At 49.3% G+C, this 23,738-nt stretch overlaps 7 protein-coding genes across 7 annotated transcripts; 5 read left to right on the top strand and 2 right to left on the bottom strand.

Annotated features, from left to right (window-relative positions):
• Positions 1–571: 571 nt before the first annotated feature.
• Positions 572–1,910, bottom strand: HO133_002885 (uncharacterized protein; the record flags this gene model as incomplete). The annotated part of the gene is made up of 2 exons (XM_037293810.1): positions 572–1,612; positions 1,659–1,910. 2 exons carry the CDS (start codon positions 1,908–1,910, stop codon positions 572–574), a joined length of 1,293 nt encoding a protein of 430 aa, XP_037149888.1.
• A 714-nt stretch (positions 1,911–2,624) lies between these two features.
• HO133_002884 (uncharacterized protein) lies at positions 2,625–3,590 on the top strand (the record flags this gene model as incomplete). Its single annotated transcript, XM_037293809.1, has 4 exons — positions 2,625–2,697; positions 2,747–2,857; positions 2,921–3,352; positions 3,403–3,590. 4 exons carry the CDS (start codon positions 2,625–2,627, stop codon positions 3,588–3,590), a joined length of 804 nt encoding a protein of 267 aa, XP_037149887.1.
• Positions 3,591–8,795: 5,205 nt separating this feature from the next.
• Positions 8,796–10,125, top strand: HO133_002883 (uncharacterized protein; the record flags this gene model as incomplete). The annotated part of the gene is made up of 3 exons (XM_037293808.1): positions 8,796–9,236; positions 9,289–9,302; positions 9,327–10,125. 3 exons carry the CDS (start codon positions 8,796–8,798, stop codon positions 10,123–10,125), a joined length of 1,254 nt encoding a protein of 417 aa, XP_037149886.1.
• A 2,276-nt stretch (positions 10,126–12,401) lies between these two features.
• HO133_002882 (uncharacterized protein) lies at positions 12,402–14,255 on the top strand (the record flags this gene model as incomplete). Its single annotated transcript, XM_037293807.1, is given in 5 exon segments — positions 12,402–12,608; positions 12,663–13,107; positions 13,164–13,435; positions 13,447–13,979; positions 14,081–14,255. The coding sequence occupies 5 exon segments, from the start codon at positions 12,402–12,404 to the stop codon at positions 14,253–14,255; spliced, it is 1,632 nt and encodes a 543-aa protein (XP_037149885.1).
• A 624-nt stretch (positions 14,256–14,879) lies between these two features.
• Positions 14,880–15,947, bottom strand: HO133_002881 (uncharacterized protein; the record flags this gene model as incomplete). The annotated part of the gene is made up of 1 exon (XM_037293806.1): positions 14,880–15,947. One exon carries the CDS (start codon positions 15,945–15,947, stop codon positions 14,880–14,882), a length of 1,068 nt encoding a protein of 355 aa, XP_037149884.1.
• A 522-nt stretch (positions 15,948–16,469) lies between these two features.
• On the top strand, positions 16,470–19,293 carry HO133_002880 (uncharacterized protein; the record flags this gene model as incomplete). The annotated part of the gene is made up of 3 exons (XM_037293805.1): positions 16,470–16,793; positions 16,859–18,569; positions 18,620–19,293. The coding sequence occupies 3 exons, from the start codon at positions 16,470–16,472 to the stop codon at positions 19,291–19,293; spliced, it is 2,709 nt and encodes a 902-aa protein (XP_037149883.1).
• A 1,923-nt stretch (positions 19,294–21,216) lies between these two features.
• Positions 21,217–21,723, top strand: HO133_002879 (uncharacterized protein; the record flags this gene model as incomplete). The annotated part of the gene is made up of 2 exons (XM_037293804.1): positions 21,217–21,307; positions 21,440–21,723. 2 exons carry the CDS (start codon positions 21,217–21,219, stop codon positions 21,721–21,723), a joined length of 375 nt encoding a protein of 124 aa, XP_037149882.1.
• Between the last annotated feature and the right edge of the window lie 2,015 nt (positions 21,724–23,738).

The raw sequence follows: 23,738 nt of genomic DNA, 5'->3' as shown, positions 1-23,738 counted from the left end.
ATGGTTGGTTTTAGCTTTGGGAGATTGTCGATCGAGTGGGGATGGAGTCTGGGCGGGAGGGGGGTGAGAGGCTGTGAGTGGGGAGGGTAGGGTAGTGGAGTGGTCACTGAAATGGGCTGGTTTATATATTCGAGGTGGGGAAAGGTTCTGTTAGTGGTGTGACGAATGCGATATTGAAGGAATGCTGTTGAGAGAGTTCATGTAGATCGCGCAAGATATGTCGAATGAGTTTGGTAAGGCGCGGGGTTGTGTTCTACAAGGTTTGGATACCGATACTAGACATGCTTTCGGAAAGAGGATGTGGTTTTCTTTTTCGACTTGTCGCGCATGGGGTACAGCTGAAAGGGTTCTACACAGCAACTGTACCTTTTCCTGTCGTAGAAAGCCTGACGTGATACAGACAGGGCCCCGTACGGAAAAGTTCAGGATTCATTGGCGCTGATTTGCAACTTGGTATCATGTTGGATGATCCTACAACATAAAGCTGCTCCAAAATCCATCCTGGCACCACCTTTGGACTGGTAACACCTTCTTGTATCGCTCAAAATTCCTGCCCCCAAGATATCACGTCTCACCAATACCCCGGAATCGACTCCTCAAATTGGCGATCGTTTGGACCCCGACGGCGGTTGGAACGTGCCGTCGTGACTTCCAATAGATTCGCAAGCGCATCCCAATCCTCCTTTTCGCTTGTCAGCTCTTGTTCTACTGTGCAAGGCTCGAATACTCCATCGGCAAATAATCGTATGTAACGTTCATCGCGACTAGGAGGAATGTCTCTCCAGGAGCTAAACGACGCTGCTGCTGATTTGCGGGAGTGCATCACGAACCGAGTCAATTTTTTCAATGACAAGGACATCTCCATGAGATAATAAGACCAGCAACGCTCATAAGTATAGCTTCTCTGATCTGTATTCCCCCGCTGGATCCTGCCGGCCGGATATCCGTCATTGTCTTGCTGGCCAAGGAAGAAAGCCTCTCGAAGAATGGAGCAATCGACCAGGTAAAGTTTTTGGAGAGAGGTGGCATGCTTCAGTAGCCATTCCAACTTTGAATCGTGACTGAAGCAAAGCTTCCCCAACACGAGCGCTTGAAGACTGGGAAAGTACGTCTTTTCAATATCGACTTTTGGGTAGTAGCCCCAATGATCATCGGAGCAAAGCGCCAGGGTGGACAGGTTTTGTGCTGGCGTGAGCCAGACTACAGGAAGCTTCGCAAAGAAGTCCAAGCATTTGATGCTTAGATCGATATGATCTCTACTTTCAGGAACGCCTTTGTCGTGCATCCATACACCAAGTTGGAGTGTCGAAAGGCGGCCAAGGAACCTATCGAACCCTTTCTTTTCCGTCACAGGGGTATTTTTAGACGGCAGATTGTGTAGTGCGAGTGTCTTTATTGGTAGCGAACGGCCACTCGGAGTGAGCAGTTTGGCAAGAATCATGTCGAGGATTTGGAAATGATACTGTTGCGGAACAACGTTTCTAAGAGATCCCGTAGCTCGACGATTCCATGGGAGGTTTATACAAACAGACCCAAGATTCTCGAATGCACAAACGTTGCGAAGAGTGTGGATGACCTCATTCGGTAGGGTAGCAGCGCCACGCTCGCAGACCTGTCCGTAAAGTCAGCTTGCGGCGCAGAAGTAGGAATTTTCTTACCCTTTGGCCAACCTGAAAGCTGTTGAACGTTAGCTGAGAAACGCATGTCCTGAGCTCTTCAGATGCAAGAATCTCGACGAAGCCCTTCCCGCTTTCGGTACTGGTACCGAGAACAAGCTTTCTAAACATTGGCTTAGTTGCAATTTGTGCCAATCGAGAGCATGTCAGTCGTATATGAGGGAGGTCCTGCCGCGGCAAGTTATTGACAATTACTTCGAGTAACTCGTTGGGCAAGCTCTGGAAAGAAGCCATGTCTTGCAATGAAAGAAGGTGGGTAGTAGCGAATGGTTCAGGCGCTAGATTTCTGAGGGTACTTGATTTTCTGTGATGCTGATTCTAGTCGGTCTACCATCAGACGTCACTTGCCGAAGTGATGGTTTGATATGGAGTATTCGCCTCTTGGGAGAGCATGTCGAGTGACCGAGTACCGACAAGAGGGTTCCTTCGTGCGTTTCACTGACAAGGAGTCCAAAAACTTTGACCCAGCTCGAGCTCGCGCAGGCATCAGAATGCTGTTGAGTTGCGCATTTAGCGTACAATAGATGTCTGGGTCTCTAGTTCAGGAGGCGGCTCTCGCGAAATGCTCTTTCGGTAGTGAAGCTCCCGTGGAGGAGATACTTGCAATGCTTAGATTCCTTGGGGTCTGTCATGGGTGTATTGGCACTGAGGCTGAGTCCCAAGTCCAGACTAATGGAGAGATGCGGAAGATATTGTGTAATTTAACGCTCCGCTGCCCCGGATTCCTCGTATTTTTGCCCCGGGTGGCGGCAAGGATCTTCATCATGTGATCTGGCTTGGCATTCCGCTCCGTCATTTGGATGCACTTTACACACACAACTCCTGCGAGTTCTTCATGATTGGCGTAGAATCCCATTCCTCCAAGTAAAATGTCGTTGGTCATATATGGCTGTCTTCTCAATCTAGGCTGAGTATCCCGACAGAAATTAAAAGACATACGATCGAAGCATGACCCTCGACATTTTCAAGCGCCTAGTAGCTTATCTCGAACCGTTAGGATTCCTTGCGATTGCTGCTTATGGTATGTACGGTCAGACTGGTCCTTCTTCAAACGCTTACATTCCTAACAGGCGCATTTCTTGTTCTGCTCGAGATCGTGACCTTCCAAACCCGGCCTAAAGATGTCCTCAGTCCGAGCAAATTGAGTGAACGTATCTTTGGGAAATTGTGGCTTCGAATAGGTATGCATACAGTCTTGCGACTGGCCTTAAAGCGTCCAGCGTGATAATCTTAACCATTTCCAGACGAGACGATTGCCGCCGGAGAGCTAGAGACGGATCTCCCAAAACTTGTCGCAAAAGCCTATGGCACAGTTGTCGAAGTCGGTCCTGGTAGCGGCAATCAGCTTCCCCGTTACGACATCTCCAAGATCGACCGAATATATGGCGTTGAGCCAAACGTTGACTTGCACGATGCTTTGCGGAGCAACGTCAAGGTAAATGGGTTGAGCGATGTCTATACCATTGTTCCATGCGGAGTGGAGAACATTGAGAAGCTCAGCGAGTACGGTATTGAGCCTGGAACCATTGATACTGTCACGAGTGTACAAGTGCTGTGCTCAGTACCCAAGCCGGCGGCGTTGGTGAAAGATCTGTACCAGTTGCTCAAGCCGGGAGGGCAGATGATCGTCTATGAGCATGTCAAGAGCGAAGACTATATATCTCAATTGGTTCAACGTATGTATTTCCCAACCCACTGGCTTAGAGCGAGGGCTGAAATTGCAAAGTGGTCTATAACTTCGTCTGGCCGTACGCTTTGGGCAACTGCCACCTAGATCGACCTACTGAGAAGCACCTGCTTGAGGCCGGTAGCTGGTCTACAATCGAGCTGGAAACGCCAAAGGAGGCAGACGCTTGGATGGTCTTTCCGCATGTGTCTGGGAGGCTTGTCAAGTGGGGTTCTGGGGCAAAATGAAATCCTTTGAATTATTCTGGAATTTACATGTGCCTTCTGGATGTACATAAGGCGCGAAAATGTAGAGTGCAACGACATAACATATTCGCAGCATCTGATCAATCCATGACCCTTTTCGAAATCTCCGTATACGTGACCAATACTGGGATTCCTCGCCCGCATCCAAGATTTCCCTCCTGCGATAAACAGACCCCCAGTTCCAATCAATCAGCAAAGATAGCCCAATCACCGGACGTTTAGCAGATAGAGAAAGCCCTGGTTTAGGTATCTGTTCAGGTACTGCTAATAAAACTCTCCTTCTCAGACCTTCCAGAAGCCTCAGGCTTCCGCAGAGTATAGCGTGTTTTTCATATTCCGGCCGTGGGCCTCGTGTTTTCAACATCGGTCTCTCTTTAGATAGGGTCAGCAAAGATTTTGAAGACGATTTTGAAGACTTGTTTTCACAAAATAATGCAACGCTTACCCCAAGATCGTAAGCTAGATTTCACGATACGAGCCCCGAAGTCTAGTTGCCGGCGTATGAAACCAAGCTTGTCTACAGACTAGGGATCTAGCTTTCAAGGCTAACCTTGAATAGATAAATATCGCGGACACTAAATAAAATAATTGGCCACGAAGTGCTCAAGCTTCATGTGCGTTTTGAAGACTTCAAAACGCACATGAAGATTTTAGATTGACCAGGGTGTTATTTTAGTGCTGTATTCGTGAGATTACTTGAAAGCGTTAGGGTAAAATAAAAACTAACTGCATGAAGGTAAGATTCAGTCTTCAAAATCTTTGCTGACCCTATCTTTTACCCTGTGTAAAGGTGTTGCTCCACTACGCGATTTCCTTAGACTGCACACGCTCTAGCAAGGGCCTGATGCGATGGAACGGCCCGGAGCGCTCTCGAAATCGTCTGGTCCTTCGCTGCTGAGTCTATCTTCACCTCCTGGCCTTCTCTCTCCCAGGTTGAGCTATTTGAACAAACGACATCCTCCGACCAAAGCCGGTCTGGAGGTTTTCGCTCTGGCTGTCTTGACTGATGATCAGCACAAGAATGTGTGATTGCGAAGAAGGCTCACGAGCTGCAGGACTTGCAGGGATCAGCGCCCTCGCCGCTTTTGCTCGAGATAGTAGTAACGACTACCGATTCTGTTGTGAAAACATTCTGTTGTGAAAGCATGGGGGTTTTCTGTCTGTTGCTAAGTCAATCGTTGTGATTGGGAAGCTGGTCGCAGAACGAGGCTCGGATAGACAGCGGCGTGAGGGTATTGAATTTGAGATGCACCGTTTGCCGGTGAAGACATGGGGTTTAAAGAAAGTGAATACTCCGAGCGCTTTGAGCCAAGGCCAGCTCTGGCAATTATAGGTCGTGCCGGAAGCCTTTCTCAAGCCACTTTTATGCTCGAATCGGCAGATGAGCCCACAGTCGGAATCATCTATTCGTCCCTTCTCCCAGCACTAACCTTCTCTTATTCTACCCCTATAGTCCTTTCCGGCTCCGCTCGTTACCTGGAGGAAGGGTACCGGCAGGAAGAAAGAATTTCGATGAACCAAAGGATGGGCCGTTGGGAATCGGCTGCGTTTGAGCCCTTGTAAGGTAGGTCACCGGTCTTGGCTCTGGTATGCGCAGACGTCTTCTGTTTTACAGGAACGTCAGCTGTGCATACAGCCATAATTCTGGCCTCGCAAGATTGGGTGCACGCAATTACTGTACTTACTAGGTTTTCACTGGCTCTGCTCAAGATGTAGCGGTGCTGAAAGCTTGGGGAGGATAAGGTGTGAGCGTAGTTGTTCACTCTACAGTTGCTGCAATGCCACAAAGGTAAGTGAAGATTAGAATGTCGGTAGCTTGTGGTCTTGTCATGCACTTGTTGTGTAGTCATGATGTACGACCTGCATCTCGATACCCCAGCGGCCACCGTTCAGCTGGACTTACTCGCCGGGAACTGCATGAAAAAGCATAGGTTGCTTTCGGGTGATGACATTGTGCGCGCCATGGGCGAACTCAGAAATTCAAAATTACGTGAGTCGTCCGCTCCAACTGTTTTGAGCAAGTAAATTTACCACATTGTCGAGCTTGATGACACTGCTGATCTTATGGAAGCATACTTTACGAGACGGCCAACAGATCGTACATCCTTGAGGTCCAAACCCGAGAGCACTTGTTCGAAAACTGGTAGAACTCGACCCTACCGACAAGCCACGAGTACGAATGAGTCCGGTGTCATTGAGCGATATCGCAACAGCTTTATCGAAGGTCAGAAGTGTCCTTTCAGTCAAGGAGGTCCAAAATTTGGAGGACTGGAACGACAAGTTTGGGTCACATTAGGAACAGTGTGCTCTGTTACAGTCCGGTTACTGCGAGCTGTGTTCGCTCCCCGTAGTCTTTGCTTCAACTCCAGATGTCACCATATGCATCTCACAATCCTAGCCTAGCTATTTAGATGCATCTACAAATTTACAACCGCCATGCTACCTTATCGCTGGCCTGCAGTGAATCAATTAGCGTCCAGTGAGCATGAAAACTACCCGTCAACGCTGTAGCAAGTTCTCTGGAGCCGTGGGCCCATAAATCGCGTAGCTGTCCAGCACGATTATTTTCTTCCTCTAGCCCCAGAGTGCTACCAGCCCAGCGAATATCCTGCACATCTTACTCCCTGCCAACAGCATTAACGCTGGTCATCCTTGTCTCGAACGTGCTCCAGGACATCCTCTACAGCGTGCGCATACCTGCTAGATCCTGGAAAGTGGGGCTAGCAGTGGGAGCCAGAGCTTTCAACCATCGACGTCTTTCCTATTCCAGAGTCCAAAGCGCAGGAATGAATTGGCTTGGCTTGTATACGGAATCTGTAGCGATATTGACATGATGATCTTGAGTCTATGCTCGCCTGCACCAACAGGTCTCCGGCAGCCCGTGTCAGGCGCGTTCATTTGCTCCTCTCCATCCCTCCTGCCAAATGTCACCGACCCGTATCCTGTCATAGCCATGCCATCCCCTTTGTAGTCCCCTCCTTCCTTTTCCAAGACCGTAAGCTCTCTCCTTCCTCCTAAATCTTGTAGCTCCTTGCCGTATAGACAGGCGTGACTGGTCGCGCTAGCCGTAGCAGTGAAGTGCTGCCTCTTACTTGTGTGAAATGTCGATACAGTGACGAGGTTTCGTATCGTGGCGGTCTCCCAGTGAAGGTCCAGGTCTAGAGTAATGCGCGCTTGGGTGCTCGTTGGAGCATGAGTGACACAAACCCGTCACTTCGCTTGAGAGGCACCAGTCACTCCAGTCTATTGTATGGCTTAGTCGAGAGACCTATGTCAAGCAGGCGTATCTATTATAGAGGCAGAGCTGTTATTCACTGTGGTGTCAGTTCGAGAGGGATTAGCTTCAGGGAAGGCGCCGTCTCTCCGTCACTTTCCGAGATGGCCAGGACCCGTGGATCAGAGCTGTTCCAAGACAGCTCCACTACCTCGACTTGCATCATCGACACAGTTTCTATCGGGTTTCCACAATGTCGTTGTCATTGTCATTGTCATTGACGAAGCGAGAACGGAGGAGAGATGGTTGGTCACCTATTTGGGCTTTGCCCTCAGCGCTTGGCTTGGGCTTACTCGTAGCCGCCAACGCCGAATCCTACTCTACCCCCACCATCGCTCTCTTACCGCACTCCTGGACTATTTGCCTCACATCGACGTGACCATGACAAACCCTCACCTCACAGCTATCACTTGAGCACTGCATTCACATGTTACATGTCACATGCTGCTATTCACGCCAACGCCACGTCTGCTTGCTGTATTCTCCTCCCTCATGTGAAGAACTTTTCTATAAGAGCCTTTACCTGGCCGGTTGCCAGACGAACTTGCAGTATTGTCTTGATAACATCTTCTATTTCATGGATCTGTATATATATTCTTTTGGATCATTCGCCATCTGTATGGCCATTTACCCGAATCTTGTTGAGCTGTAACGTGGGAAACCCCGCAATTCGAGTTTGCAATATTGTCACTGTTCTCACTTTCAGTTTTTGTATCAGTACATATATACTCCTGGATTCTTCGCTACATCCACGGACAGCTCTCTATATTTTGTTGAGCTTGGCCGTTCGACACCCCAGGCATTAGTCCCATTTTCGGCCGGTCACTGCACGCTATAACGGTCATGAGCTGTTTCCAGCGCCTATATATCACATTTGTGCCATCCATTGTAAGACAGGTAAGAAAGATGTTAATTTTATTATGTTTTCCTCATGGCACAAACTTTTCAATTCCTGGTATAGTAGCACAACTCCCCATCTTTGTCTTTCTCCTAAGCCTTAGGCTCTTACAATCAATCGGAAAGAAAGACCGTGATTGCCGAGCTCAAACATATGACAGCACAGTCCTTTTGAAAATGAGACTGACATATGGACTTTCCAGGTCACTCAGAGCCGATTCCTTGGACTCTGGATGAAAGTATGAAGCTACCGCTTACCAAGGTTCGACTTCGAATATACATAAACAGGCATTATATTGATGACAACCTCTTATTCGAGCTCAAATGAGTACGATCCTGGCTCTGAACGTCAGAGGCAATGTTGCACCCTCCCTTTGCCAAGTTGGATCATTGATGATGTTTCTTGACCGTTGGACCATTGTGGACTGGAAGCTGAACGACCAGAAGACCGACTGCAGTTCCAGGGCTTTCAAAGCAGAAGCATAAACGAACATTTTTTGTGCAGTCCAGAGTCTCTGAGGCGCCATTGGTGGTTTGTCCCAGATGATTGTCCGTCCAGGACACTAAGAGGTGCATTTGGAAGCCTTCGACAACATGGAACAGGTACGAGATCCGTTTCAAGGACTAAAATCGCCAAATGTAAGCTGTGACAGGCACTGGGGCTGTTCGCCCACGTTTGGGGGAAAAGCCTGTCCCTATGGAAGGAGGTACTGTTTTGGAGGAGGGAGGCTTCATGCTTGCCTTCTTCTCTTTACCTGAAGAACCTGGACGTGGATACCATCCTGCCACCTACTCCTGGATCCTGGCGCGGATGGGCTAGCCCCATGGGAGACATTTGAACCACGCGCCTGCTCACCAACTAGCGCGGTGTTGTGTGGACTGAATACAAGGCCTTGACTTCTCTGTATCTATCCAGTTCCATCTAGCCACTACCCTTCAACCAACAGCTGAAGCATTCATCTCACGAGAACCAGTATCCCTACAGCTTCTTGATCTTGACCCTCCGTTCAAGGAAAATGGCCTCTTTTACCCGACCTACCTATGTCGACCAGGGCGTCCAGAAATTCGGTTCCGGTATCTTCTGTAGCAGTTATCGCGTCTTGAAGGCCGATATGCACTCGGACTACTTTTTCAAGGGGACTGTCAAGAAAGTACCAAGCGACGAGGCCTACGTTGCAGCTGCTCATCAATTCGCCGCAACACTACTCGCCATCGATGAGAGCACGCTTGTGAGAACGTCTGACGGAGTCGACCTTATCTGGTTCACCAAGCGAGGAATGTTCTCACCATATGGCGCCCTCTGGGAGATCTTTTACTCGCTCTCCATGGCTGTGATTATGACGCTTTTACGGTTCTTTCCTCCTCCCACGAATCTGGCCAAAGACCCGAGGCACCGCAACCATTTGAAGAAGGAGAAGAGTAGTTGGAATGCCAAAAAGTGCCAGTACGGAGTTTATGTATGCACCTCAACACCCATGGTTCACCATTTTACTTACTAATATGGTGCAGCACTTCGCGTACTGGTAAATGAAATTCCATAATAACAGCAACTGGGATCCTATTGTATCCGCCGATGCCCTTCCTGCAGCACCAAAAGCTATGCGTGCACTTTTCGACTATATTTCCGAGACCACCTGGGAGCACAGGCTCATCAGTGGCTGGTTCAAAGCTTTGGACCCGGAAACATGGGAGCAGTATCACACATGCTACCAAAGGCTTCGAAAAGAGGGGAAACTACGCCACCTTGACTTAGGTGCCAATGACTGGGGCTGTTTCCTCGGCCACGCTCTTCTCATCAACACCTACGTCGACCCTCACAAGGACCCTGGAGACGTGAAGAAGGGGTGGGTTTTCACTTACCCATGGATGGACTTCGAGGGCGGTGATGCCGTCTACGTGGATCTGGCGCTGCGATTTAGGCAACGGGCGGGAGACTTTATCATGTCCAGATCCTGCGTCCTCACCCACATGACCATGCTGATTACCACCGGTCAACGCTGGGGAAACACTTGGTTTACGAAGGCGGACATCCTAGAGACCCCAATAGCAGACAACTTCTGCCAAGAGCCAGGATGTTCCGCAAGCTACACCAGTCCGAATGGCTTGCAATGGCACAGGAAGAGGTATCACATCAAGGACAGCCCGGTGGAAAAAGATGCAGGGGGTCATGTTGTTGACGATGGTATGCTTGCTCAGCAAGGAGAAGACGCTGAGTTTGCGGGACTCGGGATGGACGGCGAGATGCTGTTCAGAGAAGATGATGAGATGTTTCCTGAAGAAGGAGAAGATGAAGGGAAAATGGAAGGAGAAGAGGTCGATGGTGATGCGAAGATGTTGGACGAGTGATCGGAAGATCGCTGCAAGGGGCACTGGAATGCGTGGGACAACGAGGGGTTTCGCCGGATCAAGTCTTATAGCTATATTTTCTGAATGTTATGACATGTATCGCTGTTTCTATCAATATACAGTGTCATCAAGTCCGCCGAATCTCACGTTCAGGTAGATCTCCTCCACAGAAGCCGGGAAGACCCCCTTGCCCCAACCACTTCTGCAAATATTATCCTCTGTCCTGATAAAATGGTAGTAGGATGTCTTGGCAGAACATCAAGTATTGCTTTCTTCACAAGGCAGTCAAGCATTGCGACCAACAAGGCACACAATCAAACCTTCTGCTATAAGAATTTACATCTGCTTTCAAAAAGCAACTGTGAAATTGAAACGTTTTCGCTATAGCTCGCTTCACCGTTGAGCTGTGCCGTGCGAGTTTTTGACGTTCGATCAACAGCTCCTGGATCCTACCAACTGCCAGGACATGGGATACGCAACATGGAAACCCACTTTGATATCTTTGTTCTTTCTATCACGATTCGCCGGTTGATACCTCAATTACATAACGCTGAGTCTGGAATAAGCAGATCGCTGCTTTCCCAACCGATAAGTATAACTTTCTTCTTCAATTCGCAAACATTCTACATACGTACGAACGTATCTCATGTGAGGTCCTATCTGAGTCTATTTCACTCTTGCACTGCGGTCATATGCCATGGTTTCTATATACACATACTTAAAGCGCGTGGCGAATTTCCTCCTCTTCTTTCATGAAAATCTCTTTCCAAAGTGCCCCCCTCAAAAGATCTATATACTGCTCCGGGCGGAAAACAAGCAGAAGAAGATAAAACATGCATGCTCTGAACGCATGACCTTGCTCTCCGTCCAACACCTGCAGTGAATACCCGACGCGGGCGTCAAGAACGATTAAGACGGAAGCTTGTTTACTTCCCAATCCCACACGCTTGATAAAGCCCCAAAGGCGTGACTGACGAGATCGGCTCAGATTTTTGCTTTTTGCACTCCGTGGTACTCTCCATGGCGAGTAGGAAAACCGGTCGGCATAGAGATGATGAGGTTTTGCGTGAGACGAGAGGTCATAGAATTAAGTTGACCTTTATCGGATCGTCGCGCCTCTCCATTCAGCCTGCGATTCCTGCCGATGCGTCACACGGAACGGCTTTTGGTCAAGATGTGGATACAGAGGTCGGAAATGACTTAATTGTGCTACTTTGAATTTAGACAGTTTATTCTACAGGGCGCTTACGAAACGCTCGTAATCATGAAGCATTGAAGCCAGAATGGCTGACCTTCTAAAAGCTAGCTTGAGCCAACGATTTCTCAGAAGCCAAAATAAGCTCTGCCGAGCCATCTACTCGATTCAATAAATTCTTCTTCCGTATGTTGTACACGGCGGGGAAAGGCGCTACTGGGTAAGTGCCTTAAAACTCTTGATTGGCAATGAGGGGATCGATACTGACGTGGGTTTCAGTCTCACATGAGCACTAGGACCCAGCGGACAGAGAACGCGTCTCGGGCCGAATCAGCTCATCTGCGCAACGGCAAGCCCTTCAAAGAATCCTGGCGGCGTCAGATAGGGTTGGGCGATGACTACACCCTTGGGCTTCCTCAAAGGCGCCGATGTGGTGCCGTTGGAGGTGGGCATAAGGCTCGCTCAAGGGCCGGCCGGCATCTCCATGATACACTTACTAGGCGGTGTATCTTACTGAGGCGAAAATCCGCGATTAGTCAACTTTAGCGTATTACCTTGCACAATGCAGCCAACCGCACCTCGTGTGAGGTTCTTTCGAGCGTATCGTGTATTGGAAACGATCGGCAAGTTTCTACCCCGCTCCTCTGAGCGCCACCGTCTTCTCTGCTTCACTAAAGGGATAGTAGCAAATACATCAAGTGTGTTGTGGTCTATCCCAGACGGCAGCGCGGATCTATTAGATGGGGACTTGGCGAGATTGGGATTCCAACCCGCAGTATCAGTGTTTGGGGCTCGAAGTGGTATAGATAATCGTTCTTGATTGACGCATTTCGAAGAATGAAGGCTGTGAGGGCTGTGCATTTATGGACGAATCGATGGGGTAGAGGTGCCAGGCTCCACCCCAGTCTCTTGTTTCATGATTCTCGAGTCAGCCAAGGGGCAAATATGGAGCTTCACTCCGCCGCTGATCAATACAACACAGCTTTCACACTTGCATTTGTAGATCTTCTTCAAGCATCGTCTCCTCACTGCTTCTCAAGCAGCTTTCACTTCTCTATAATTCCCACCACTTACTCCCAAGATGGACGTACACCTGGAAGTCACCCTTCTGTGTGGTATCCTAGCCATCTGTATTTTCATGCTCATCATTCGTTCCTTGAGCGTTGACACCACGTTCGCTAACGGCCTCCCTTGGGCCGACCTTCGAGACGAAGTCTTCAAGACGACACGAGCGTCATTGCGACAGCTAATCAGTTGTACACAGGTTTTGCAAGAGGCATATACGAAGGTAGATCTCTCTGTATCTTTACTTGCCATAGAAAATCTCACCTTCACCCGTTAGTTCAGCAAAAAAGGTCAACCTTTCGTTGTGTCGGACTTCAGCTTCCAACCGCAGATCCTGCTTCCCCAGGACTACATCAAATGGCTCACGACGCAATCTGACACCGTACTTTCCGTATGGCCTGTCCGAAGTAAGAGGCGCGCTTTGGGTGCCATGATGTCTACCGTAGATCACAAGACAACTATTGCCTTCATGGACAAGATCGTTGGCCGCTTCCTCACACGCAATCTCGACAAGGTCCAAGCTGATGTCTCTGAGGAGATGGGTGCCAGTGTCGACTGTGCCATGGGGATGGACGAGAAGAATTGGCACGAGGTGAACTTGATGCAGACTTTCAAAGATATTGGGGATAGAACTGGGGTTCGAGCTTTGTTTGGCTTGACGTTATGTCGTGATCAGCACTTCTTACGGGTTTTGACCCATTTCAAAACTTTGATGGGAATCGGTACTCCATCAGTACTTCCCAGATGTGCGTTGAAACCAAGCTTGACAGGTTCCTAGGTATCCTTCTTAGTGGGCAATTGCCCCCGATCATCCGTCCTATCGTTGGCTTGCTGCTCATTCTGCCTTTCCGAATCTGCAAAGCCAGAGTCAAGAAAGTCCTTACGCCTATCGTCAAGCAACGCATGCACGAAGTCGCGTGTGAGCAGGACGACGCAACAATGAGGAACGAATCGCAGGATTTTCTCACCCAGAGCGTGAGAGTGATCATGAAGGATAAAGAAATCGCCCATCAGAGCGCGGAATACGTTGCTGACCAATTTCTGGTCCTTGTGAGTCCTAGACCTTTGACATCTGGAAATGCGCAAACATACCATTCTCTGACGGTATAGACCCACAGTCCTTCGCAACGCTCGCATCAACTTCCCTAGTCGCCAGCAATCTCTTCCTAGACATCATAAGCAGCGGCCCCTCGCTCGACGCATACGAGCGCTTGCGCTCAGAGGCAGCCAGCGTATTCAAATCGGAAGGCGACTGGGCGGATCCGACAGCCTTGAAGAAGCTGGTACTCACGGACAGCGCCATACGGGAAAGCATACGACGCAGTTCCATTCAAACCCGCGGCTTACTGAGGGCCGTGGTATCTCCAGACGGTGTCACCTTACCAAACGGTACTCATGTTCCTCAAGGCACCTGGCTGGGAGTACCCGTGCAAGCTGTGCACATGGACGGGGATTTGTATGATAAGCCGTACGAGTATAACCCTTTTCGCTTCGCGGTGATGAGGTCCGAGAGTAATGTTCCCAGCCACGAGAAGGTCGATGCAACTGACATCAGCGACACGTTTCTGGGGTGGAGTTATGGTCGTTATGCCTGGTCAGTGCATTTGTCTCAAGCCATTAACAGCAATGTTGGGCACTGCCACTTATCAACCAAGGTAGCAAAGAAGCGAATCGAAATTTGCTAACAGGTCGCAGTCCCGGCCGCTGGTTCGCTGTTCAGAACCTCAAGCTCATGGTTGCTTACCTCACTCTCAACTACGAGATCCAGCCCATTGCCGAGCGACCTGAGAGCATTGTCTTTGGAGATGCAAACGTGCCGTCTATGTCTGCTTGTATCAAGGTGCGTAGGAGGAGGAGGGCACAAGGTTGAGTGGTTCGATATCGAGTTTGGAAATCCGTGCTTGATGGACGAGGTGCAGATGCGATTCCTGGCATAGACACACGGCTATTTCTTGAATGTTGTATGTAGACTACAGATCTGCCTTTAGGCCAAACAGATGTCACCCATCAAGTTCTAAGAACCCACCCCCAGGCATGCTTGAATGCTAGATCCAGAGCTTTTAATATTCATTTGGGCTGGTCATCGTATCAAAGGAGGGGGTTGGCTTTGCAAGAGGAGTCATAGTCATCTTCAGTACCTTGTAGGGTAGTGTGGCGAGTGAGGCGGTAATGGCGATGAGCTATCGCGACTCTGCTGTGGCGGCGGGTAGAAGGACTGAATGATGTTGGGGGTGAAGTCCGTGAGGGGTATAAAGTACCTAGTCATAGCGAATGAGGCGCGTCCAAGGCGTGGCAGCTTAGGATTGGCTGAACATCTTTTGCTCAAGATCTATGCATGTCCTGATCACGTGTTTGCTCATTAAATGGATGCATTTCCCTCCAAGCTTGAGTCTTCGGCGCGGTGCTCAGATATGTAGGATACATCCTATGAAGTAGTGAATTATAATTAGAAGGTGAGCATTTTCCTAACTCAATACTTCAATATGAGGACTACTCATCCGGCACTGTTGCCTTCAGCAATGACCCTGCCGCGTTCGTCTACACCTCTAAACATATCGTACCCACCTTCGCCCCTATGTCCCAGCGCAAAACGTGTTGTATCATGACCTCGGACATCCCCCCACAAAACATCCCACCCCGACTTCTTCGCCGCATTCGGCTTTATCAGCGGACATTGCACTGAGATCTTCGCCCAGAGGCGGCGCATGTAGCGGGTTGTGATATTGTGAGGCTTGCTGCAGCTACCTGTTGAAGGGCCTTTGACGCGCTCTCCAACCAGATGTCGCCGCTCCTTGTCGTCTGGACCGCCAGCCCATTTCCTGCGAGTAACAGGACCCTCCCACGGCGACTGTCCAGACGCCCGCATACGTAGTCTGTTCCATTCAGCTTCAGGCAGAGGCGGCATGATCCTATCGAGCGTCTCGGCGTACCACCTCCTCTTGAAGTTCCGAACTCTTCTGATTGGCATTGGCCGCCCCCAGCTATTCTCTTCAGGTATCACAAGCTTAGGGCGCGGAGTATTGGATCGTGAGAAATCAGAAAGTCGTCGCTTGGCCTGCGATTTAATCAAAGTCATAAGCTGCTCAGAAGGATGCGGTACAGCTTGGTTGCCTGGCTCTGAGAGCTTTTCGATGACAGCTTGGTCGACGGGGACGTCTGGGATCTTCAGGTCCTTTAGGAGTTGGTGACGACGTTTTCCAACGCGCCCGTATGTCATCGCCAGAATCTTACCCAGATGTCGCATGTGCCCATCGTTAGCTCGGCATAGAAAAACGAGGCCTCTGCGGGCTGTCCGCAGCAGGGAAGGGAGTCGTTGCTGGACTAGTGCGGCAGATTTGTGGCGCCGGCTGGAGAAGGGGAGGGTACTGCGAGGGTGGTAGTCGCGAAATCTGGAAACGACGTGGCCGTGAAGGTATTGACGTGCTGCTGGATCTGGGAGGTATGTGCATTGGCGAAGGAGGGCGCGGAAGACATGGAGTACCGCTCGTGAGCTGGCGTCATTGACGGCGGCATATCTAGCATGGGCGTTGGTCGCTCTGTTTCCTAGTCTCCATAGTCGCATACTGCTCCCTCAACACGATGCTGAGATGGTTTGTTACTTAGGCAAGGCATTAGGTATTAGCCTGTAGGTCTTCTCTGATTAAGCTGGAATTGGGTCATGTTTAGGATGCAATCGAGAGTGTCTCGTAATGGACTGAAGAGCTGCAACACTCTAGGAGGAAGTAGATGGCTCTGGTATAATCGAAGAGGGATATCTTAGGTCAATGTACAAATAGATGGTAAATGTCACCTGTAACACTCTATCTTGTAACCTTAGGCATCTTGGCCCTAGGGCTGAGCTAGCGGCACCACTCTACGCGAACCCTCGCGACACGTCCTCCCATCACGCTCTGTCGTATTGCATTGCTGCATATTCTACGATTTCTGCCAAGTCCCGAAAACACTGGTAAGTTTCTAGGCCATGACCTCCCTTACCAGTCTATATCTGCGGATATTGTGCTAAAGATCAGTGCTGCAGAGAAGGCGCGATTCGCGTGCAGCCGCTTCCATCCTTGTCAGCTGCAATCCCGAATTGTACCACATCATGGCGTCCGCTGTGCATGCCGCCTCGCCCTCGTACCCTCCTCCGCCTATCTACTCACAGAATAGCACCGATGGGGTAGGGAACAGCATCAATCACTCCCATTCCGCCTTCAACTCCTTTGACGGCGCTCAATCTGTTGCATCTACACCAACCCCCACGCCGCCCGCTTCAAGACACCAACATATCATGCCCCATGGCATGCCAAGCTACGGCCAAGTCAATGGGACATACAGTCAACAGACGACACCGAGGCATCATCATGATCCGAAGCCAATGATCCAGCAGCAGCATTATCCTCCAGGCCAAAAGCCGCAAATCTATACTGTATGACTGCCTCATATAGCATCCTCTTCTTCCTGTTCCTAAGCTGATACCCTCTGTACAATCAGGCTGTCTACTCAAGCGTCTCTGTATATGAGATGGAGGTGAACCAAGTAGCAGTCATGCGACGACGAAAAGACTCCTGGTTGAACGCAACGCAAATCCTCAAAGTGGCAGGGATTGAAAAGGGGAAACGAACGAAAGTCTTGGAAAAGGAGATTCTTTCTGGCGAGCACGAGAAGGTGCAGGGAGGATATGGCAGATATCAAGGGACATGGATCAGCTACCGAAGAGGCGTAGAATTTGCGCGCCAATACGGCGTGGAGGCGCTGCTTCGTCCACTTTTCGAGTATGACATGGGCCAAGATGGCATGACAACAGCCGGCCAGGGGAACCTTGACACGCCTACAAAGGAACAGGCAATGGCAGCTCAACGGAAGCGAAACATGATCAACGGTGGAGCGGACAATCGGGCTCCTGCGCAGTCACCGAACGGCACCTTCTTCAAGAACATTTCCAAGTCAGCAGCAAATGCTGTCAACGCGATCAGCAAGGCCAGGATGGGATCACCATCAAATCTGAGCAGACCTGTGAAACCAATTCAACGGCCATCGCAGCAAATGGGGAATAGCCAAGATTCTGCGTATGCCGGTAGCAGCCAGCAAAGTATGCAAAGTCTGCATTCTGAGAACAGCTTTGGAAACAGTCAGCTCGACCCTGCGCTAAGAGCGCACAATACACCCTACTACTCGAACATGCATGAACCACAGAATGGCGACATGAATGAACCACCTCGAAAACGCATACGACCCTCCAACAGCCAGGATCCTTTCGCTATTGACGAAAATCTCGACTACGATACTTCGATGAGAGATCTGACACCTACAGATGCCAACGAGTCTTTCGCTTATGGTCAAGACTACGCTCAATCTAGCATTGACTACAGACTCAACGGACTACAACCTTTACCTCAACCTACAAGCAAATCCGCAATCGAAAAGCAACAGATTCTGACCAATTTGTTCCTCGATCCAAACCAAACAGATTTTTCGAACCATCCTGCACTACTTCGCCTATCAGGCGAAGACCTCGATATTCCTATCGACGCCACCGCACATACAGCCTTGCATTGGGCTGCCACTTTGGCCCGCACATCACTACTCCGAGCGCTGATCGAAAAGGGTGCAAGTATCTACCGGTTGAACACAGGAGGCGAGACTGCATTAATACGTGCCGTCCTCACCACCAACAACCTCGACCAAGGTAGCTTCACAGACCTTCTTGAGCTGCTTGGTCCTACCATCGAGATCCGAGATGGCCACGGCCGAACTGTGTTGCATCACATGGCTGTGGCGTCAGCTATTAAAGGAAAGAGCGCCGCTTGCCGATACTATCTCGAATCACTGTTGGAGTTCGTCGTCCGGCAAGGCAGTGCTTCAAATAGCCAACAGAATTCCTTTCAGAACCCTGACCTTGTTATGCCTGCCCCCAAAACGATAACACTTGTGAGGTTCATGTCAGAAATCGTCAATGCATTGGATATGTCCGGCGACACCGCATTAAACCTTGCTGCACGAATTGGTAACAAGAACATCATTCATCAGTTGCTTGAAGTTGGCGCCGATCCTACCATAGCGAATCGTGGCGGTCTAAAGCCTACAGATTTTGGTGTTGGAGGAGATCCAGACTTGCTGGACGCGCACCAGAACAGCCAAGTAACGAGAATAGGGCATCACGTTATCAGCAAAGTTGCTGAGAGTAGTCAGGAACTATTAGCATGTGTGTTTCCTTATATTTCCTTGCCTTGAATACACTGACTTGAATGATAGCGATAACGACCCTGCTGTCCGACACCGAATCCTCCTTCCGATCCGAGATTCAGGCGAAACAATCCCTCATTGATCAAACCCACACCAAATTACGCGAAACTACGTCTTTATTGAACGAAGAACGTCGTCGCCTCGCGGAGCTTCAGCGCAGATCGGATGACAGAAAAGCCCTTCGCCAACGTATTGCTAACCTGCGCCGTGCCAACGACCAACAGCGTGCTTACCTCTCATCAAGTGCTAATGGAAGATCCGCCAGTTCGCCTGCAGAGATTAGGCCAGACATCAAAGTTGGGGAAGCGGATGCAGGCCTTGATATCGATACTACCATACTTCCACTCTCGCATGACCACAACCAACCTCTCCAGATTCTTCCACAGCAGCGTGACTACCTTGCCACTTTACCGCCGACGGCCATTCTCAAGGCACGAACAACGGCTTACCAAAAGAACAATGCTCGCCTTGAAGCCCAAGCGAAGAACTTGCAGGATCAGTCGTCGGAGTTGGAGACGCAGCTGAGGAAGCTGGTATGCTTGTGCTTGAGTCTTGAGGAGGGCCAGCTTGATCAACTGATTGGTGGCCTCCGTACTGCCGTTGAGAGTGAAGGTGGTGAAGATGTGGACTTGGCGAGAGTGAGAGAGTTTTTGAGGAAGGTTGAGGGTCTGGGAGAGGAGTAGGAACCCGACTTTTCAGCGCAACGAATTTGACAGGCGTCTATCGCATCCATCGTGACCAGGTGAGGCAAGCACTGGGTGTATGGATTGCAGTCGACTTATCGCCTTCTATTCTTGTGTACAATTTCCAGAAACGTCCTTTACTTTTCTAGTTTCACGCATGCATAGTTAGCGAAGGTAGCTCGGACCCGATTGTTGAGCCTGTTTGACAAGCGATCAAGTCACATACAGGAATACTCAAGAAGATGACTTTCTTGGTGCAATGCAAATATGCAGTGACTCCTCATCCGCGGAAACATCGTCGGCCTCAGCTAGTAGCCACTCCTGACAACAATGACCTTTCTCCTCATCGAATACTTCCAACGCCAAGTATTCCTGTCATCAACCATATCAACTACGGCAGAAGTGATGGGCAAATCTTCGTCAGTGGTTCTCGTCGCTGAATAGCATTGCTCGTTTTGTGGGTTTCTAGGGAGGATCGAGTAGGTAGGTATGCAGTACGTTGACGGTCACAACGGCGATAGATTGAAATATACAGCAATGTTGAGTGTGTGCAGGCTTTATTAGCATCTAGTGAGCTTGCTCTGATGCAGTGGAAAGAGCTATCTCTTACATGGCAATCGAGTTGATCGCTCATTCTCGACCGTATATACGAGGAAGACCTACCTGTATCAGGAAGGTAAATATACGTTCGCCCCTCACGGGGATGTGGTATAAAATACTTCGCTGGGGTTTTCGTCGACATATTGGCCGAGGCACCTGCATTTTGCCTTCGGTTCGACTCTACTAGTTACCATTTGTGCTCTTTGGAATGTCTCGAGTGAGGTAGAGTATCGCAAGTGTCACGAATCTCGTCAATGGGTTAAGCATTTCGGGTTTTGAAAACTGCCATGGACTGAGTCAGATGAAAGCTGAGACTACTTTCGGGGTCTTCGTTCAACCCGTCTTTTTTTTCTTCGTGTATAAACATCGCTCTTCGAAATTTTCATCTTTCAACATAAAGAACACCTTCAGTTTTGAACATCCTCCCTCTTGAACCTCGTATCTTCCTTTCAACCCGTCTTTTCCTCCTCTCACTCAGGCGTCGCTCTTCAATACGTCCTGTAAATCATCATCAACACAGTGTGACCTTACACCAGCATGCAAACCACGCAGATATTGCCGCTAGAGTGGTGGGAGCTGAACTGGAAATGCGATAGCCGCTTCACCGCATTCTCCTGCCAAGGCTGGAAATGATTAATCATCTACGCTGTCTCGTAGCCGCAGAAGTCAGATCTGAGATGCCGTGGACCCTGAAGGACGCCGGGCAATTCATGCAGCTCGGAAGGCCTATCGCTTCAACCTTTTACTCGGAGTCATCTGCTCCCCACGCGTGTCCCCAAACCACAACACTTGCGCGAGCCGAGGATCTCCACAGAAGCGCTTTAGACATATATGAGGAGATCATGAATTTCCAGTCAGCAGTGAAGATGATTTGCCCACACGGCCACCATGCTTCTCCTGCTAGCAATCTTCACACCCTTTTTCCTGGCCATCACCATAGAGAGCACCTCGATGATCTGCTCCTCCAACCTATACGGGCGACCTTCAGCTTCTGACAGCACCGCAGTTGCTCAAGCGTTACCATTTGCCAGAACCGATCCCGATGGCCAGATGGACGCAGGTCGTATCTTTGCAGAGCCGGCATTCTTCCAGCCACGGTTCAGCGCACTCAAGAATACTTGGCCGCGAGACATGGTACAGCTTCCGATGATTTGGCGTTTCAGTGGGTTTTCCTACGAGATTATCCTCAACGGGACTTCGTCGCGCGTTTAAGGACGGATTGCTGATCCATGGCTCATTGTGTACTTAACGGCAGAATCGGCACGCTTGGCATTGCTTATGCACGCCGATGCTGCTGGGAGAGTGCGGTCGCCTAGTATAAACATGGACTGGAGGACAGTGCAGTCTGCCACGACTGGAGTTGACAAATACTGTGTTGAAGGGCGGCATTCTGGGGGTGTATGGATCGTGAGTGGTATGTGTCACTTCCTTGCCTACCCTACTCAATTTTTGACGACATTTCCTGCCAACAATCTTTTGCAATGCCATCTACCCTGGATACCCCCGTCTAAAAGCCCTCCATCGTTTGAATCTAAATTTCCAAAAGACATCTTCAGAGACCCTTACGTCTCCGTCTACATCTATGAAGCGGGCTCCCCTTTCGAAAATGTCATGAATCAGTATATGATCACTGGCAAGGGTATCAATCCTTTCAATCCAAGAGGCCTTGGTGCGGAAGGCATTGCGTTGAATGCGACGGTAGCTGGCGCAACATTGGGTGGCAACGCTGTACTGACAGCAACGGAAGTTGGCTCGGTACCGACGAAAATATCGCCTGCGGTGACTGGGATGGGTCCTTTGGGTGTGGAGTTGGAGATTGGGTCGCGATGAGTACTTACCTCGTGTTGGTTTGACGTCTGAGATTCAGAGGTAGTCATCCGTTCATTCCTTCCCATTGTGATCGGTAATCTACATATTCTGTTACATTTGAAGAGGGATACGGACATCGAACGGTTTAGTTTTCTGCATATCATCCTTTATATCCCTTCTATCTAGTTTATCTAGATCAGAGGTCGTTGAGACTCATTACTATAGCACCACACGATCACGTTGGATTTGTCTCCATCATCATTGAAACCCAGGAGACGACCGCCTTCTTCCTTATAAGTTGAAGAGCTGAACAGGAGGGGCGAATATCTTCTCGTTCAACAAAAAGTTAAGTCGAAATTTCCAACACAGTCGGTTTTGAACATCGCCACTCTTGAACTCCGTACTATTCTTTCAACCCATCTTTTCTCAATACATTCGTTCCTCTTCTTCCGCTTCAGACACAAGGTCAAATCGACATTTTCAACACAGTCAATTCTGAACCCGCAATACTTTCACTACGTCTTCTCCTCCCAACCCATCTATCCCTCTGCACGGAACCAGATCGAACATTGAGCACCGTGTCCCTGTTCAACACAAAACGTTGGACTGACGTCAGCACGAGATCTCCAGTCCGCAGAAAACTTTCGCGCTACAGAATCCTGCAACGGCATCGGCGATGGACGGCAACTCGCTCTTGATAAATGAGGCGCCATCGGCGGATCTGTACACTTCGAGGCCGCGTGGTACTGATCTGCCGCCTAGGTCTCAGAGTTGGCAAATATTGCTGGCGAAGCCGAAGGCAGAAAATGGGTCCATTGCAACCTTGGGGTCGTTATATTAAAGCTGCCCTGAGATAATAAGCTATCGTCGCATCGTCTTTGAAACGTTGGGTCCAGTGGGTATGAATACTATCGCGATGCCCACGCTCATTGAACGTTAGTCTCTCGCCAAGTAGAGGGTATACCGATTAATGAGAGACGCACATTGCCAAATCAAGGAGTCAAAAATTTTCACCTACTTTTATCGGCGATGCCCGAAGATAGTTGATATCGAGGAGCGTCTGTGTTTGTGGAAGGGAAAATTTACCTCCTTGGCTGTGGCCAGCATATCTCCCACGCGCCTCGGAGGAGCTTGGTGGGCCTCAGCGATCTCTTATTGCATGGATGGTGCATTGTGACGGCGGACGACGGCTGACACTACTGGTGCTACGACAAAACCAAACCCAATTTTTTTTCTTTAATATTTTTTTTCTTCCCGCGATTTGAAATATCTTAGAGAGATACTTTAGAGGATATTTTAGGGGATACTTGAGGGGGATTTAGAAGAGTATTCGAGGGTATACTTTTGGAGGTACTCGAGGAGGGTATTTTAGAGAGTACTTGGAGGGTTACTCGAGGGGTTTCTTAAAGATTTACTCGAGAAATGAGAAATCACTCGAAAAAAAAAAAAAATTGGCGGGAAGTTCCGCGGAAAGTCCCGTAATTTTTTTATTTTTTATTTTTTTTTGCGAAGAACTTCATTTATGATCCGTCGTAAGTACCCGGAAGAGTACCCGGGAGAGTACCCCAGAAAGTACCTCGAAGAGTACCCGGAAGAATACCCCGGAGAGTATCCGGGAGAGTACCCCGGAGAGTAGCCCTTAAAGAGTGCCTCAAAAAGTACCTCTCGAAGAGTTGAGAAAAATTCTAAAAAGAATATTTTGAAGAGAGTTACTAGAAATTGCGAATAAGAAAAATGCAAAGAGATTTTTTTTTTTTTTTTTTTTTTTTGTTTTGTCGTCGTCCGCCGTCATTGTGCATGGGTGGCGCAACCGAGCGCGACATCGGAGATAAGGACTTATTCTCGCTTATCGCTTGATGGAGATGGGCATCAATGATAGGTTGGAACATCGGTTCAAATGCCAATGCCAAGAGATGCTCAATCTAGCGTGATGAATGACCCTCTTCTCAATACTGTGAACTGACTTGATGGGTAGCTTAGATGTATTCATCCAGCTCTCGACGATTCGATTGTACCAACTGACGTCTACTGGCCGC

The sequence above is a fragment of the Letharia lupina genome, assembly GCF_014066315.1.
Source record: "Letharia lupina isolate WasteWater1 chromosome Unknown contig_16, whole genome shotgun sequence".
Taxonomy (NCBI): Eukaryota; Fungi; Ascomycota; class Lecanoromycetes; order Lecanorales; family Parmeliaceae; genus Letharia; species Letharia lupina.
The sequence above is the reverse complement of the archived record's forward strand: the minus strand, read 5'-3'. Positions and strand labels throughout refer to the sequence as shown.